Source organism: Pleurodeles waltl, chromosome 4_2 (assembly GCF_031143425.1).
Source record: "Pleurodeles waltl isolate 20211129_DDA chromosome 4_2, aPleWal1.hap1.20221129, whole genome shotgun sequence".
Taxonomy (NCBI): domain Eukaryota; kingdom Metazoa; phylum Chordata; class Amphibia; order Caudata; family Salamandridae; genus Pleurodeles; species Pleurodeles waltl.
The window spans coordinates 125,174,251-125,192,465 of NC_090443.1; the positions used below are offsets into that span (position 1 = coordinate 125,174,251).

An 18,215-nucleotide genomic window follows, 5' to 3' on the forward strand; every position below is an offset into this window, starting at 1 on the left:
TGAAGCGTATCCCTCTACGTCGTGTTGACGGCGCTGCCAATAGTAATTGCGCGCCGAAGGTGAAAACCCTCATTTAAAGCCGAAATGGAAGTGGAAATAAAGAAAGGACTACCAAACCAGAGCTGTAATGAATTATGAAGGAAAACGGGCGCCATATTGGAAAAGTCAATGAGAAAAGGGGATCCGGCGGTTTCCTGCCGGAATACCCCTGGCAGGGCTGAACCTCCATGGCGGCGCTGCAAGCAGCGCCACCATGGGGATTCCGACCCCCTTCCCGCCACCCTGTTTCTGGCGGTTTTTACCGCCAGGAACAGGATGGCGGGAACGGGTGTCGTGGGGTCCCTGGGGGCCCCTGCACTGCCCATGCCACTGGCATGGGCAGTGCAGGGGCCCCCTAACAGGGCCCCTGCATGATTTTCACTGTCTGCTTAGCAGACAGTGAAAATCGCGACGGGTGCAACTGCACCCGTCGCACACCTGCAACACCGCCGGCTCCATTCGGAGCCGGCTTCTATGTTGCAGGGGCTTTCCCACTGGGCCGGCGGGCGCTCCTTTGGCGGGCACCTGCCGGCCCAGCGGGAAAGCCAGAATGGCCGCCGCGGTCTTTTGACCGCGGAGCGGGCAAATGTCGGTGACCGCCATTATGTTTTAAAATTCTGCTGTGGTGTAACATAAAACGATGGGGCCCCTTTGCAGAATGTCAAGAGGGGCTCCTGAGTCTCCCATATCTAGGACAGATTCATTGGCCTTCAGCAGAATGGGCCCGCTATGAAAAGTTTGGGGGCATCTCAAGGGTTGGGGACCCTCTGCGCCGCCCAGGCCGCAGGAACCTGATATCCCACTGATTTCACTTCTGAGGGCAAACTCAAACTACTTGTGATTAGAAAAAGTCTGAAAAAAAACAGGTTTAGGTTACCTGGAACTGATTTACATATTAGGGTTGCGATTGAAGAAAGATGGATTAAGGCACTACCCCAAATTGGACGTCTGCATTTATTACATTTTCTGCCACAATCCCTCCATTCTGAAGTGACAGAAATGCAATGAACAGCACTTCTTAAAACTACTTAATAAATAAATGAGACAGCTAAGAGATACTGGGTGCACCGTAGTTAAAGAAAAGGAGAACCCTAGCCATATAATTCGTCCTAAACGCGCATGCCTACTCTCCTGCACTGTGCAGCTTATTCAGACATGAGCTCGTTTTGCTATAGTATTAAATGCGGCATTTAGGTCCGAATTGGTTCTACTTGTGTGCACCTGATCTAAAATACTTCTGAGCCTCCAGTGTTCATTGTGAAAACCTTTTGCCTATGGGAAATGTGTCTTTACAAACAGCTGCTGCTTCGGGCAGTTGCCCTATTAAAATTCTAGCATAAGAGAGCTGGTGGTTTGTGTCTCTTCGTACATGGTATAAAGCGTTAGTATTATGAAGTATAGTGAATACAAATATGAATTATTCATTGATGGCCGTTGTCACCGAACGGAAAAGTAGGCGGCGTGTTGTGTGTGTGTGTGTGTGTGTGCGTGTGTATCATAACACTTATTAGTGTAATATAGAATGAACGCTGTTCATAATTAGAAAATCGCACCAAAAAGTGCCAAGAATGTTTAGCAGTGTTAGGTAAAAAGTCAAGAGGGTTTGAACATTTCAGACATGACATGGGACAGCTTAAGATACCTGCATGTCTGTACCCATAGAATTATGCAGCAGCTGGGATTCTGAGTTAGGGATGTTGTGAAATGCCTGTAAAAGTTTGGCAACAGAATTTAAATCGCATCCTAGCTTCTACTGCTCACCAATAAATGGATAACTATAAATGGACAGCTAAGTGATCATACATTTCATTAACCACAATTTATTAAATGCAGAAGCAAATTAATCTAATCTAATGTAGCGAATGTAAGTTTCGAAATCAAATCGTCTCATACAATTCCATATTCCCTGCTTACAAATATTTGTTCACATTCCAAGAGGAGGACATAAACAGTGTACAGAGGAAGTGTTTATCAGAACAGGGTTGGATTGTCAAATATCTGAGAAGATTAACCTTTGTAGAATACCCTGAAAATGTTTATATTTGGGTCCCTACTAAGGGTATTTTACCTGGAGTTAATGGGATCACAAGAGTGCTAATTCCAGAAGTCGAGGCACCATTTCCTGGTGGTGTGAATACTCTGGTGTTCACTGGCATCAGGTGAATACATGGCTCATAATAAACAATAACCCGAGCCTTTGGTGTACTGCAGCTACAGGGCTGTTTTGAGATGGGTGTAGTAAATGGTGACTTAAGCAGAACTAGGTCGAAAATGAGATGAAGTCTGTGTTGTGTGGAAGAGGCTTGTCCTAGCTAGGGTTTCTTTGACATATTCAGTCCTATTCCAGAGTTTCTTACGCCTATACTGGTAGAAGAAACAGGTTGATAAGAAGGACGATGACATTAAAGTGTTGTGTTTCAGGAAAGATAACTTTGTTCATAGCTCAAGACTGCAAGACTAAAACCAGAAAAAATACATTTTAAAGAAGCGTTCCTTTCATTTGAGTTAGCACATCCTTTCTTGCCATTGACACACACTGCTGAATGTCTGGTTTGTGTCCCATGATAGAAACCAGCCCTGCTGCAGAGGCTGCTCCCAGCCCATCCAGCACAAAAGAGCCAATTCCTTCCCCTATGGTGGAGAGAAAGAAGCATCGCCGGAAGAAGAGCATGACCAGTTCAAAAACTGAGGGGGCAGCAGGACAAGCGGAAGGTAAGAATGACAATTCTGAAATGCCAAGCATTGGGGCTCGGCATATCCTGGGGGAGTATTGGTTGGTACGATATCTCCTACAGGATATATATTTACTGTCAAACAGACATAAACAAGATGTCAGAAAGGGGGCAGGCTGACACCTGAATTCAATCAGCCAATAAACAAAAAGTTCTCTTATTTGGAAAAGAGTCTCGTAGTGCACTCGCTAGTGCCCCACATGTATATGTGATGTGGCCACATACTGTAGAAAAAAACAATCATATGTTTACAAAAAAACAAACATCTCGTTTGATAAACCACATGAGGGTGATTAGACCCTGGCGGCTTCTCCATCGGCTCACCAGAGTGGCGGAGGTTTCAACCTCACATCTTACTTGTAGGTTAAGCCTTTTCTTCAGCTACAACAACCAGCTGGAGCAAACTACCTGGTCTCCTTAGGAAGGAGAGGAAGTTATGGAAAGCCTTAAAAACCTATGATTTTTCCTCAGTGCTAAATCTACTGGCCAGATTTAAAATCCGTGAATTTTTTTCTACAATACATTTTTCTTCTTCACGTCTACAGAAAGTTAGTGAGATTTTCCTTCCAGTGCCAAGATACCCTTATAAGGGCAATAGTTAGAATTTTTATTATTATTTTAATAAAATAAATACATTTGCATATATCTGTTCATATGTTTTTGCTGCAAGCTAAATTTTCTATGGGAACTAAAATGGTAAAACTAATCTTTTTTGTCCTCCACTTAAACTTTTTTTTACCCTGCATGGAACTGTACAGAATTTAGCATATGCTAAGAAAGACCCAAATTGGGTGCAGAGCGATCCATGGGGTGCAAGGTTAGGCAAATCAACAAATAGTTTTTGTTATATCTAGGTATCTGGGGAATGTGTTTTTGGAATGTTGGGAAAAGTCGGAATGTGGGAGGCATGCTGAAGGTTCGTGACTCTGCTGTTGGATACCGAAGCAAGTGGACGGTTTCTGTTGATGACTGAAATAAACCACAGGATTTATATATAATATTCCCACTGTCACGCTTTGTATTTTACAGTGGCGACGAGGGTCTGGAGACAATTTTTGTGAGATACAGGGTATCTCTTTTGCGGACCTATATGCGTCTGGGAAGTTTTTTTTTTTATTTCTTCTCTCTGGTGTTACGGAAAGTTTGCATTTCAAGGACATACGGCTGAGGAGAAATTCTACGGACTGAGTTGGTAACTTTAATGTTAGTTACTGTGTGATTTATGCTATTGAACTTAGCCGTTGACACGACTAAGTTCAAAACAAGCGGCGCACGCGATATGTTTACCGCGCGGCAGCATTCTCCTTCAGCGACGGTGTAGCGCGTTCAAGTAACACGCGCTGCACTGTTCAGTAAGCGCGTTCAGGTAACACGCGCTGCATTGTTTCCTTCGTGCTGCTCGTATCGATTGGTGGGAGCAACTCGTGCTTCAGTGGCATATTTAAAAAGACGGACGTGAATCAGGACAATAAGGCTTACCTCATCGTAGTTCATTGGGAACAGCTTGCTGGATTTTCTCCACGAAGCTTCCGGTTTCATACTGGTGGCAGAAATAGAAATAGGACTGTAGGTACAGCAATAAAAGTCGAAAAAAGACCCGCACATAAGAATAATAGAGAACAAGTTGTAAGCGAGTTTAATATCACATATATTGTTCCATATAAAGAAAAAAAAGGAATATAAATAAAACTTTACAGGATTAAAGATGCAATTTGAACCACCGTCTAAATTTTTGCAAAACAAAGGTGATCCGCCTATGCATTGGTCCAGATGGAAGGAAGAATTTTTAACCTATTTGAGTGCAATCGACGTTGAAAATATGTCTCAAGAAAGGAAAAAAAATATTTTGCTGCATTGTTTGGGCTCGGAGGGACAAATGGTGTTCAGAACTTTACCACCTGTGGCTATTTTGGGACAAGGTGATGGAGAGGTAGATGTGTTCAAAGAAGCTTTAATAAGATTGGAAAACAGATTCAAGCCTACACCAAGCATTGCGTTGAATAGATTCAAGTTCTACACAAGAATGCAGCATCCAGAAGAAACTTTTGATGACTTTTTGACGGCACTCCGGGGTTTATCAATACATTGTAATTTTGGAGAAATAACTGATGAAATGATTAGGGATCAAATTATTGTGCACGTAAAAAGTAGGAAAATTCAGGAACATTTGTGGGTTATGGGAGATCCTAAACTACAAGATGTTATTGCAACTGCTAAAGCTTTAGAACAGTCAGAAAAATGGATAAAAACTATACAAGAGTCTGACAAAGCTGGTAGTATGGAATTGGATGTTGTGGGTGCGGTGAGAGGGAATTCCAATAGTAAAATGGGTGATAGTAACAATGTTGTAGAGAGAAAAGAAAGGTATGGCAGGGTGGATAAATATGCTTGTTTTCGGTGTGGTAGTTTGAATCACTTAGCGTCGTCAGCTCAGTGTCCGGCTATTGGAAAGGATTGTAAGAAATGTGGTAGAATTGGACACTTTGCTAGGGTATGCAGGGATGTTAAGAAAAATAATAATAATTTGAGAGGGAAAATGGCGTGTGTGAGTGTTGGAAAATCTAAGGTGGATGGATGGGGCAGTGATGTGAAAAGCGATGAGCATAGTGGGACGGTGTTATCGCTGAAAAGTTGCGATGGCGAAAAAGATAATGTGTCAAAACGACCTATGTGTGAGGTGGATTCGGGGTCGCCGTGGACAATTGTTGTGCAAGATTATTTCGAACGTATGTTTGAAGGTATTTGGGACACAACTGATTTAAATGAACCTGACATTGTAGCTGAGAGTTTTGAAGGTACGACAATTGATGTTATGGGATTTGTGGAGACGGAAATTGTGTTTAAAGAAAGAAGAGCAAACATTAAATTGTATGTGGCATCAAAAGGCGTGAATGTCTTGGGTTGGAAGGATCAAGGTAAATTGAATATAATTTTGAACACCAGGAGCAGAGAACCTGTATTGGCAGTAGGATGTTGGGAAAACAGGGAGGAGATCATTTCCAAATTTCCACAAGTTTTCACCAATAATCTGGGTAAATTGGTGAATTACAGCCATAAGATAAAGGTTAAGAATAATGCTATACCTGTAGTGCAGAAACTTCGAAATGTACCTATTTGTGTTAGAGAAGAACTTAAACATATATTGACAGAGATGATAAAAGACAATGTAATAGAAGAAGTAGAATCCTCTGAATGGGTTTCTCCAATTGTGTTGACCCGGAAACCAGACAAATCTTTGAGGTTATGTGTGGATTTGAGGGCGGTGAATGCAAACATTATTGTAAATTGTCACCCTCTGCCTAAGATCAATGAGGTGATCAGTCTGCTAGAAGGAGCAAATATTTTCACCACCCTAGATTTAAGGTCAGCGTATCATCAAATAGAGTTGACGGAGGATTCAAGGCATCTTACGGCTTTTATCACCCCACAGGGCTTGTTCCAGTTTAAAAGGATGCCCTTTGGTTTAGCCTCTGCGGCATCAGTTTTTCAAAGGGCAATGTTTCACTTGTTCAAAGACATGGATAAATATGTAAAATGTTTTCAAGATGACATTTTAATATTTTCCAGGGATGAAAAAGACCACAAAGAACATGTAGTAAATGTTTGTAATGTATTGAGGGAAAAGGGATTGACTTTAAAGGAAAACAAATGTAAGTTTTTTGCCGAATCTGTGGAGTATTTAGGGCATAGCATATCTGGCAATGGTGTAGTTCCAAAACAGTCTTTGGTTGATGCTATTGTAAAGGCTCCTGCTCCTGACAATCGGGAGAAACTACTATCATTTGCTGGATTATGTGAGTACTATAGTAAATTTATTGACAACTTTGCCACAAAAATGGAACCTTTGAGAGAACTCACACGGAAAGGGATCCAATATATTTGGTCGGAAAGACAAAATGAAGCCTTTGAGGGGATAAAAAGGGAGATAGTGGAGGCTCCAACTTTGAAACCTTTCAGTGTGGGGGCACAATGTGTGGTGACGGTGGATGCGAGTATGCATGGAATTGGAGGTGTATTATCTCAAAGATGTGGTAAGGACCGGTGGAATGTTTCGTTTGCCTCACGTACACTCAACGACACAGAAAGAAAATATGCTGTGATTGAAAAGGAGTTGTTAGCATGTACTTGGGCGGTTGAACATTTCAGGGACTATATTTGGGGTACAAAGTTCATTCTTCAAACTGATCATAAACCCTTGGTGGGTATTCTTTCTCCAGGTGGGGGATGGAATGCCACAGCTCGTATTGCTAGACTTGTGTCAAGATTGCAAGAGTATTGTTTTGATGTTGAATATGTACCAGGGAGGAATAATGCGATGGCAGATTGTCTATCAAGACTTCCACAGAATGAGATAAAGGGGGATGAGGCATTCCGTGAGATGTTGGAGAATTATGTAATTTCTAATGTATCAGGATACATGACTGAAGAGTTTGGGAGCATCAAAGAAGAAGATTGGATGGATTGGTTGAAAAATGATGGTATATTGCAGGAGGTAATAAAATATGTGAGAGATGGTTGGCCGGGTAGAGGGAGGTTTGCCTCAGAATTAGAACCGTTTGCTATGGTTAGGGATGAATTGGAAGTGGTAAATGAGATGTTATTCAAGAAAGGGAAGTGTATTCCTCCCAGCGGATTGATACAGACCATTTTGAGCATAGCCCATGAGGGACATCCGGGTATGTCATCTATGAAACGTTTGGTACGCACATGTTTCTGGTGGCCAGGATTAGATAAAATGGTAGATAGAGTGGTCAGAGAATGTGATGTTTGTGTAAATGCAGAGAAAATGTTAAGAACTGTGCCTGCCCCTTTGGCACCTGTTTCCTGGCCGACCTCTCCCTGGCAAAAATTGGGATTTGACATTACTGGTCCATTTTATTCACTTCCAGTTGATGCACGTTATGCTCTAGTTCTTATTGATTATTTTTCCAAGTGGCCTGAGGTAAAAATGGTTCCAAGCGTTTCAGCGAGTAGTATAATAGAATTTTTCAAGGAAATTTTTGCTAGAGAGGGTTATCCAGAAGTTTTGATTACGGACAATGGGGTTCAATTGGTTGCTGGTGAAACACAGAGTTTTTTTAGGTACAGCAACATTAAACATGTTACTACTCCGTTGTATGAACCACAAGGCAACGGACAGGTGGAGAGATTTAATCGTGTTCTTAAAGACAGCATAATTTGGGCACGTGGTTTTGGAGGTTTGTGGAAGGAAAAATTAAGAGAAAGATTATGGCTTTATCGGATTACTCCACAATCCACAACAGGTGTGAGTCCTTTTAGACTGTTAAGGGGAAGACATCCTGTATCGAAATTATGTCCATGGTGGTTCAAGAGGAAGCATGGCAAGGAGTGGGAAAGTGTATCTCTGGAAGAAGTCAGGGAAAGAGTCAAGGGCAAACAGATGAAGATTAAAGAAATTTATGACAGAAAGTGGAATGTGAAAGAACCTAAGTTTGTAGTGGGAGATTGGGTTAAGATACGTAAGCCTGGTTTGGTAAGAAAGACTGAAAGCAGATTTAGCAAGGCTATCAAGGTGGCCAAGGTGCTAAGAAATAGTGTGGTTACGCAGGATGGCAGAGTGTGGAATGTGAGAAGGGTGGCGAAATGCCGTGGTGACCAAGTTGATGGTAATGAAGGTAATTGTATTGATCATCTGGTAGCAGGGTGGAGTGGTTGTTGTGAAGAACTTGTACGACCTGTTGAGTGGGCAGGAAGCGAAAGAGAGTACAGACAGTCTGTCCCTGCAGATGCTTCCTCAGATCAAGGGAATTTTGGGGACAACATAGGGAATGGAGATTCTGTTGCTTCAAGAGTAAAACTCAATGCGAGGAAACATTGTCCACCGTGCAAATTTAGAGAGTTTGTGTAATTAGAAATTGAGTGTTAATGTGTATAATAGTTATGTTGCATACTCAGTCATTATCTATATTTTATGTTTTCATTTTGTATTTTCTGTATAATTTGGATTATGCAACGCCATTTATTGTTTTTGGTTTCCTTTAATATATTTCTGTTTTAGGAAGGGAAATGTGTTATATCTAGGTATCTGGGGAATGTGTTTGTGGAATGTTGGGAAAAGTCGGAATGTGGGAGGCATGCTGAAGGTTCGTGACTCTGCTGTTGGATACTGAAGCAAGCGGACGGTTTCTGTTGATGACTGAAATAAACCACAGGATTTATATATAATATTCCCACTGTCACGCTTTGTATTTTACAGTTTTTCAATGCAAAGTGTGTTTGAATCTTAACTCAGTTGTGACTGCTACTGCGTAATATATATATATATTACACAGATGGTGAAATGCACCAATGTAGTTAGGGTTGGGCCAGAGTTTCCATAGGAAAGGCATTTTTTATTTTCTTAATAACTTTGGTCCACTTTGACAGACTTGCATAAAACCTTCCAAGACGTTCACCTACTTGACCAATTACTGTATGTAGATTATGTAGATAATCCACTGCGCCCTCTTCTCAGGGCTCTTGAAATCCTGGACAGATTTGGGAGGTACTTGGGGGTTGATATTAATTGGCACAAATTGGTGGCTGACTGACTGCAGACCCCCTGGCAGACTGGGCATGACCCTTACAGACCCTGGGGAGGTAGAGGGATTCCGGTACCTGTGGGTCTATGTGACCGGTTATCCTGATGTCTTCATGAGGCACAATCTGGGGTGAATACTAAACAAGACACAGAGTAATGGCGTACACTTCCAATATCCCTGAGGGGAAGAGTCGCCTTGTATAACATGATTGTACAGCCTACGTTCCTCTGCCTACTCCAAAACCTACCATTCAAAGCTCTTGAGACATTCTTCAGGGCAGTAAATGCAGTGACAAGGTCACTACTTTGAGATGGGAGCCCCACATATTGCACTACAGACATTGACTAGAAACCCCTACAAGGGTGGGGTCGGCCTTCCCGACTTCCTTCTATATCACTGGCTGCCACAGCTATTGGTTATTAATGAGTTGGCATTTACTCTCCTAGGGGGAACCCGATGTTACAGGCAGGCAGACACCTAATGGCCCCTAGTGGGTACCTGAGGAAGTTGTATGATGGCCGCAAACTGGCCAACATCTCTCCCTGACTGACCTTGTCATTAAAACTTTAAAGAGGGTCACTGGGAAAATAGGCTGGAATGACTGGCTAACTCTGGAGACCCCCTCCTGTGGAATTCGGATGCCCTGGTCGATCTTGGGAGGTTGGAATGTGGGACACAGTGGGATAAGACTGGGGTGACAAAACTGGATGACATCTGGGGTCCGCTGTGACTCCTCTCCTTTGCTGAACTGCAAGAACAGTAAAACATGTCACATATTCAATAGTTCCAATACATATATGTCTGGTATGCTCTAAAAGGATATATGGAACTACTATAAGGGGTGGCAAACACAACTCCATTTGAATTTCACCTTCTAGCAGCCCCCTACAGAAACATGCAGTCTCTCAGATATACCAGACACTGATCACCAACTGCCAGCCAACTCTGGCGGTGCTGCAAGGCAAATGGGAGGTGGACTTGGGTGTGCTGATGTACGAGGACTGTGGAGAAGCATGCCGACTCCCAAGAGAAGTGGCCATTAGATCTGGGTTCTGGTTAGTACTACAAAAAATATTGCACCAGGCCTACTACAGTAGAACCAGATTACTCCAGCTGGGGAAGATTGAGATATACAGGTGCTTATAGGGTTGTGGCCAAGAGGGTACATGGTTGGATACCCTCTGGAACTGCCCACCGTTGAAGCCTTTCTGGACACAACTGAGAAGGTGTCTTTCAACAGTCACTGGGGATACTGTGGTAATGACACCAAAACTGGCCCCACTAGAAACATGGGGCTATCAAACCCTACCAAAATACACCTTACTGGTTTGCAGTCTTTAGCTCATGGCAGCCAGAAGAGACATTGCCTGACTGTGAGGAAGTGGGAGGCGACTAACTATCTCATGGTACAGACTGGGCATGAGCTGGTGTCCACAGGTCGAATCCTCAGTATAAAAAGCCAGGAGATACCCCCATAAATTGGAGAAAATATAGGGCCCATGAATGGAATACAGAGACCTGGACTAGTGTTAGGGGTCGACCCCAATGTCTGTGTGTTTTGATCATGTGATCTTTCTTCGACTTGCCAGGGCTGCGCTCTGCTGGTGTCGTGATGTTGTCTGTATGCTATGATGTTCAGTACAAGAAATTTACAAAAGGATTTCACAAAGAAAAGTCCACCAACTTTGGTTCCTTCATGAAAAAGTTCCATAAGGGACCCACATAGCAGGGGCACAGAAAGAGAGGGGGCAACAAGTGTGATTTGCCATTTTAATTCTCATCGCAAGTTTTGCTCTAAGATACAGAGTAAAACGTTGAACAGAATTACACCACTCTTGGCACAAAGTTAAGTTTACTGAAACCTTCTTCTTTTTTGATTTGGTGTAAATCCATTCAGTAGTTTTTGAAATATTAGCGTTTAAAGCAAGACTTGGGCATGGAGGAGTTAAATTTAAGAAAATGTTAGAGATATTTAGACAGTTGAGGATCCTACAATCTCAACATTCAAAGAACAAACAAACAGCCAGGGGAGCTGTTTCTCCATTTCGGATCCCTGGATTGGAAGGGATCTGATTTGCTGCTGCAACATTGAAAGCAAATGCTGTGACACAAAAACTAAAGAGAACCTAAAAGGGCACTTGAGGTGGCAAGATGAGCACATGTTGACCCCTAAGCCCACGCAGAGATGTCCCGCTGTGTTTAAATATATTTTTTTTAAATAATTTTGTTGCTAGATCTATAGATCCATCTGCTGGATTTGCAGATTCCAATTCATGGATCTAAAAATAAATAGTAAAAAAGAAGGGTCCTGCCACAGCACAGCCCAGACACAGCAGGACTGACCATAGAGGTGTTAGTATTGATGCCCAGTAAACCATCACAGGGTGCAAGCTTCACAGACTCAAGGGCTCGGGTTGCAGCTGCGCTATTATTGCCCACCTAGGACACTCTCATGGGGTGAAAGATTAATGTAGCCATGAGACATGGCTATGGACATGCTAGTACGGCCCTCCTGGTTCACCACCACTGGGTGCAAGCTTCATAGACTCAAGGGGCCTGACTGTGGAAGCATTAGTACCACCCATCTGGTAAACTACCACTGGATGCCAGCTTTATGGACCCAGGGGGCTGCCTGCCGAGGCACTAGTATCGCCAGCCCAGTACACCCCAACTGGTTGCGAGATTCACAGAGCAAAGGGGCCAGGGTGGAGGTGCTACTACCTCCAGCCTGGCACAACCAATGACTGCAAGTTTTATGGATTCAAGGGGTCCTTTTGTCGAGGTGCAAGTACTATCCATTGGGTACATCACCAACGGATGCAAGCTTCGTGGACGCAAGGAGCACAGTGGCAGAGGTGGTAGTAATGCCTATCTGGTACACCACCACTGGGAGCAAGCTTCATGGGCTCAGGGGGCAGGCTGTGGAGAAGCTAGTACCGTCCACACGGTACACCAGCCCTGGTTAAAAGCTTCATGGATTGAAGAGGCCCACCTATGGAAGGGGTAATACCTTCTGCTCTGTCCACCATGGTTGGAAGTTTCATGGTCTCAAGCGGTTCAGCTGTTGAGATGCTGGTACCAGCCACAAAGTAATCTAACAAGGGTGCAAGCTTCAGAGGCTGCAGAGGGGCTTGTACCACCTGCCGGGTACAGAACCACCAGGTGCGATCGTCATGGAGATAAGGGGCCTGAATGCAAAGGCACTAGTACCCACCACCAGGTGCAAGCTTCATGGGTTCCAGGAGTCAAGCGGCAGAGGTGCTAGTACTGCCTAGTCTGCATACCACCACCAGGTACATGCTTAACAGACTCAAGATGCCCGGCAGTACAGAAGCTAATAATACGGCCTGAACCGTACACCATTAATAAGTGCAAGCTTCACGAACCCAAGGGGCAATGCTGCAGAAGCAGTTGTATCTCCCTCCTGGTTTACCATGACTGGCTACAAGCTTCATGGGCTCACATTTGTTGGTAGTGTAGGGGCTAGGGCTGCCTGGTCTGTACACACCAGGAGCAAGTATCACCAACTCAGGGTCCCTGCAGTGGATGCACTAGTACCATTCATCTGGCACGCCACCATCCAATGCAGCTTCCCAGACCCAAGGGGCCTGGCTGTGGAGGTGATTGTACCCCCCAGCCTGGTGCTCCCCCACTGGGTGCAAATTTCATGGAATAAGGAGGTCTGGCTGGAGAGGGACTATAACAGCCACTTCTGTACACCACAGATGCAAGCTTCGAAGATTCAAGGGGCTTTAAGGTGGCTGCTACTGCCTACCAAGAACACCATCACCAGGTGCAAGCTGCATGGACACTAGAGGCTTGGCTGCGTAGAGGTTAGTACAACGTAATTGGTACTGGTAGTACTGCTCACCTTGTGTACCACCACAGGGTGCAAGGTACATGGACCACTGGGGCAGAGCCGTGGAAACTCTAGAATCACCTGCCGAATACACCTCCACCAGCTTCACAAACTCAAGTGGTCCAGCTATGGAGGTGCTAGACCCTCCATCTGGTACTCCACCACCGCTTTACAGGTTCAAATAGCACAGCAGTGGAAACTCTAGTACCGCCTGTGGGTACCTGCCCAGTGAGGACAACCTCAGAGTCAAGGTTCCTGGCCATGGAACAGGTAGTACCTCCTGGTAGGTAAACCACTAATGGTTCCAAGCTTAACCGACTCAAGGGCCTTGGCTGCAGAGGGGCTGGTACCACCTGGTCTGTACACCTCCAACAGGTGGAAACTTCCTAGATTCACGTTTCCTGACAGCTTAGGCACTAGTACCACCCATCTGGTACACTACCACCACGTGCAGGCATCACAGACTCAGGGGGTCTGGCTGTGGAGGGTCTAGTACCACCTGGTCAGTGCATACCGTCTGCAAGCTTCACTGATTCAATAGGCCTGGCTCCGGAGGGTCTAGTTTCCCCCACCTGGTATACAACCACCGGGTGCAAGCGTCATGGATTCAAGGGGTCCAGCTTCAGAGGCACTAGTGCTACGCTCCTAATACACCAAAACTAGGTGCCCAGCTTCACAGACTCAAGGCACCCCCTACAGAGGAGCTAGTAACACCCAGTGAATACACCACAAGTTGTTGCATGGCTCTCGTTAGATCTTCATTTTAGATTCATGTTTTTAGCTGGACACTTTTTTCTAATGACAACTTTTCACATACTTTCCTACTAAAACAAGAATTTGTTGTTTATGCATTTATTCCCAGTAGGCAGTCACTCTGTATTGTGCACATTCAATACAGGGACAAACAATCAGTATGTGATGCCTTTGTTTTCTTTTTCTGTGTTCGTTAGGAGACAACTCATTTGTGCTAGACAAACCACAGTAGCAGTTCTGCACCTCTGTCATAGTGTGATAAGAAAAGTGTTTTATTATGTAAACAGTGTCCGTGCTACAGTCATAGAGAGGAGCACTTCACACCAGCTGATCATGAAACTGCTGTGATCTGTTACTGAGATACAGCCCTGCTGACTCTGACCTCCATCCTACAAGGGAAGATAACTTGTACACTGAGACCGGCGTCCTGACACCTAAGACCAAGATATGGGGTTGATCTGGCAACAGGGTACTCCTTCTATGCTCCCTTTAGTATAGTATTAGGTACAAATAGAAGTTAGGTAACATTGGTAACAAAGATCATGGTTGAATTGTTTATCTTGTTTACCATTCTAACTATGCCGATTACAGTAACATGTCTCATCTTTCTAATGATCCTAGCTCATGCTTTTTATGCAAGAATACAATCATTTCAATAAATGTTTTGAAAATGCATTTTTGTATATTTTTTGTGTTTAACTTGGGCATGTATGAGTGACAAAACGAAAGGGCTAGATCTGTTTCCACAGATCCCTTGGGAATCAGAGTGTCATGTACAAGGTTACCCATAACATCTATTACCCTGGTCAGTTGAGGGGTTTGGATGGGGTATTGTGAGCTAGCCAAAAGAAACCAACAATTACTGATTATATAGGTAGACTCAATTTCTATATTCTGAAGTTCTTGAGGGTACATGCCCAGAGAGGCATGTTGTTGTTATATACACAGTCCTACTAACCTTGTGGGAACCGTATAACAGAGTGCATGCTTCAAGGACTCAAAGGCTCCACTGCTACTGCCCGGTAAACAACCACCAAGGGTAAGTCTCACAGACTCAGTTGAGCAGGTTGCAGCAGCATTAGCCACCTTTTTGGTACACCACCACCAGGTACAAGCTTCTCAGATGTAGGAGGCCCGGCTGTGTCCAGTACAACTGCCCTCCCAGTACACCATCACCAAGTGCAAGCTTAACAGACTTAAGGTGCCTGGCTGCAGAGGCATTAGTACCCTTTCCAGTATAGCTTCACAGGGTGCAAGATTCACAGACTCAAAAAGGCCATCCGTGGAGGCGCTAGTACAGTCTGCCAGGCATTCTACCACTGGGTTCAGGATTTATGGGCTTTAGGGGCCCTGTTGCAAAGGGGCTAGTACCACCTGCCAACTACACCACAACTGGGTGTAAGGTTCTCGGACTCTAGTGGACCGGTTGAGGAGGCACTAGTACCGCCTGTCCATTACATGACAAACGGGCGCAAGTTTCACAGACTCAGGAGGCCAGGCAGCAGAGGTACTTGAGCTGCTCTGTTGGTAAAACCCTGCCTGGTGCAAGCTCACAGTCTCAAGGTGCCTAGCTGAAGAGGCAACAGGACTGCAGGCCGAGAATACCATCAATAGGACAAGCATTACAGATTCAAGAGGCCTGGCTCTGTAGGCACGTGTACCAGCCACATAATACATCACCACCAGGTGCAAGCTTCATGGACTCGGGGGGCCTGGCTGTGGGGGAGATAGTATAGCTAGCTGGTACACCATAACAGGGTGTTCGTTTTAGAAGCTCAAGTGGCCCGACTGTGGAGTAGCTAGTACTGCCTGCCGGTACACCATAAATTAATGTAAGCTTCTTGGACCTAAGAGGCCCGATTGTGAAGTCACTAGTACAGCCTGCCAGATATGCCACCACCAGGTGCAAGCTTCACAGACTCACGGGACCCAGTTCCAGGGTTGCTAGTACCACCTAGTCAGTACGTTATCAGCAGGTGCAAGCTTCATAGATTCAAAGGGCTCGGCTGAGGAGGCACTAGCACAGTCCACTCTGTACACTACAAAAGACTGCAAGTTTCAGAGACTTAAGGGGCTCGGCTGTAGAGGAACTAGTACTGCCCACCTGGTACAGCACCACTAGGTACAAGCTTCATTGACTCTAGGGGCTCAGTTGCGGAGGCATTATTGACCATCTAGGACACCACTACTAGGTGCAAGCTTCACAGACTCAAGGAGCCTGGCAACAGAGGATCTTGTACCGCCCTGTCGGTCCACCACTGTTGGCACTCTTCATGGACTCAAGGGGACTGGGTGTGGAGGTGCTAGTACCATCCGCTAGTACACCACTGGCAGGTACAAGGTTCATGGACTCAAGAGGCAGGCTGCTGAGGTGCTAGTGCTGAGTGGTTAGTAAACCATCACTTGGTACAAGTTTCACAGACTTACAGGGCCAAGCTGCGGAGGTGCCATTACTGCACATCTAGGACATTACCATGAGGGCAAGTATCCTGGACACAAGGGGCCTAGCAGCGGGGGTGCTAGTACTGCCCATCCGGTACACCACCACAGGGTGCAAGGATTATGAACTTAAAGGGCATGGTACCAAAGGCAATGCCCCATACTTTACCACCCAGTACAAGCTTCACATCTCAAGAGGCCCAGCTACGGAGTAGCTAGTACCACCCATGCGGTAGACCACAACATGGTGGAAGCTTGACGGACTCAAGTGCTGGCTGCAGGGTTGCAAGTGCCACCTACCCTATTCTACCACAGGGTGCAAGCTTCAAGTCTCAAGGGGCCCAGCTGCAAAGGGTCTGGCACACCACCACTGTTTGGAAGCTTCATGGACTCAAAGGTTGCAGATCTGGAGGGACTAGTACTGCAAGTTGGTACACCTCCCTGAGTGCAAGCTTAACATGCTGCAGGGGCATGGTTGTGAAGGCCTAGTACCGCTGCTCAGTAAACCAGCATGGGCTGCCAGCTTCAGGATTAGGGGCCTGTCTACAGAGTTGCTAGTCCCACGTGTTTGTACACAATCAAGGGGCCCAGCTGCGAAGGAGCTATTATCGTCTCTTTGGTACACCATAACTGAGTGCCAGCTTCACAGACTTAAGGAGCTTGGCTGTGGATGCATTAGTACCGCCCATCCGGTACCCCACCAGCACTTACATGCTCCACGGACTCAAGGAGCTCCTCTGCAGAGACACTAGTATTGGCCACCTGCTACACCACCACCAGATGCAAGCTTCACAGACTCAAGGACCTTGGCTGTTAAGGCACTAGTACTGCCCGCTCACTACACCACCACCAGGTCCAAGCTTCAAGGACCCAAGGGGCACAGCTGCAGGGGATTAGTTCCTCCTGTTCACTACACCTCCGCTGGGTGAAAGATTCATGGACTCATAGGGTTCAGCTGTGGAAGCACTAGGACCAACTGCTAGGTGCACCACCACCAGATGCATGCTTGACAGAATCAAGGGGCCCAGTGGCAGGGGTGCTAAAACTGTCCACTCTGTACACTACCACTGGGTGCAAGCATCTCATCTCAAGGTATCTGACTGTGGAAGAGCTAGTACTGCCAGCTGGTACACCACCACTGCGTGCAAGATTTCCAGGCTCAAGTGACCTGTCTGTGGACGCACTAGCACTCCTGCTGGTGCACAACGGTTATAAGCTTCACGGACTCATGGCGCTTGGTTGTGAAGGCCCCAGTACCACTTTGTCTCTACAACTCTGCTGGGTGCAAGCTTTATAGACTCAATGGGCCTAGCTCCAGAGGGGCTAGTAGCACCTGCTCTTGAAACCAGGGGTGCAGGCATTACAGATTCAAGGGGGTCAGCTGTGAAATGGCTTGTACCACCCACCTAGTCACCACCACCGGTTTCAAACTTCTCAGACTTAAGAAGACAGGCCACTTCTGAGGACCTAGTAGCAGGCATGTGAAAGCTTCATGGAGTATAGAGCATAATTTGCAGAGGCACTGATACCACCCCCCCCCGGTATACCACAACTGGCTGCAAGCTTCATGGTCTGAAGGGGCCTGGCTGCAGAGACACTAGTACAGCCTGCTTATAAGCCCACCACCGGATGCAAGACTGCTAGCCTCAATGGGCAAAACTACAGAGGGGCTAGTAGCACCTGCTCTAGAAACCAGTATTGAGGCATCACAGACTCCAGATTCAAGCTTCATGGACCCAAGCGGCCTTGATGCTGTGTGGCTAGTACCGCCTAGAGTGGAAGCCTCACATAATCAAAGGCCCGGCAGTGGAAGCACTGGTAATGACTGTTTGGTATAATTCCACCAAATGC

General features: G+C 45.5%; 1 protein-coding gene across 2 annotated transcripts in view; it reads left to right on the forward strand.

Annotated features, from left to right (window-relative positions):
- Window positions 1-18,215, forward strand: part of AGAP2 (ArfGAP with GTPase domain, ankyrin repeat and PH domain 2) — a 488,971-nt gene that overhangs the window by 402,884 nt on the left and 67,872 nt on the right. For both annotated transcript variants that reach the window (XM_069230930.1, XM_069230931.1), the window contains exon 12: window positions 2,608-2,751. In XM_069230930.1, coding sequence (XP_069087031.1) covers window positions 2,608-2,751 — 144 coding nt within the window. The remainder of the gene's footprint in view (window positions 1-2,607; window positions 2,752-18,215) is intronic.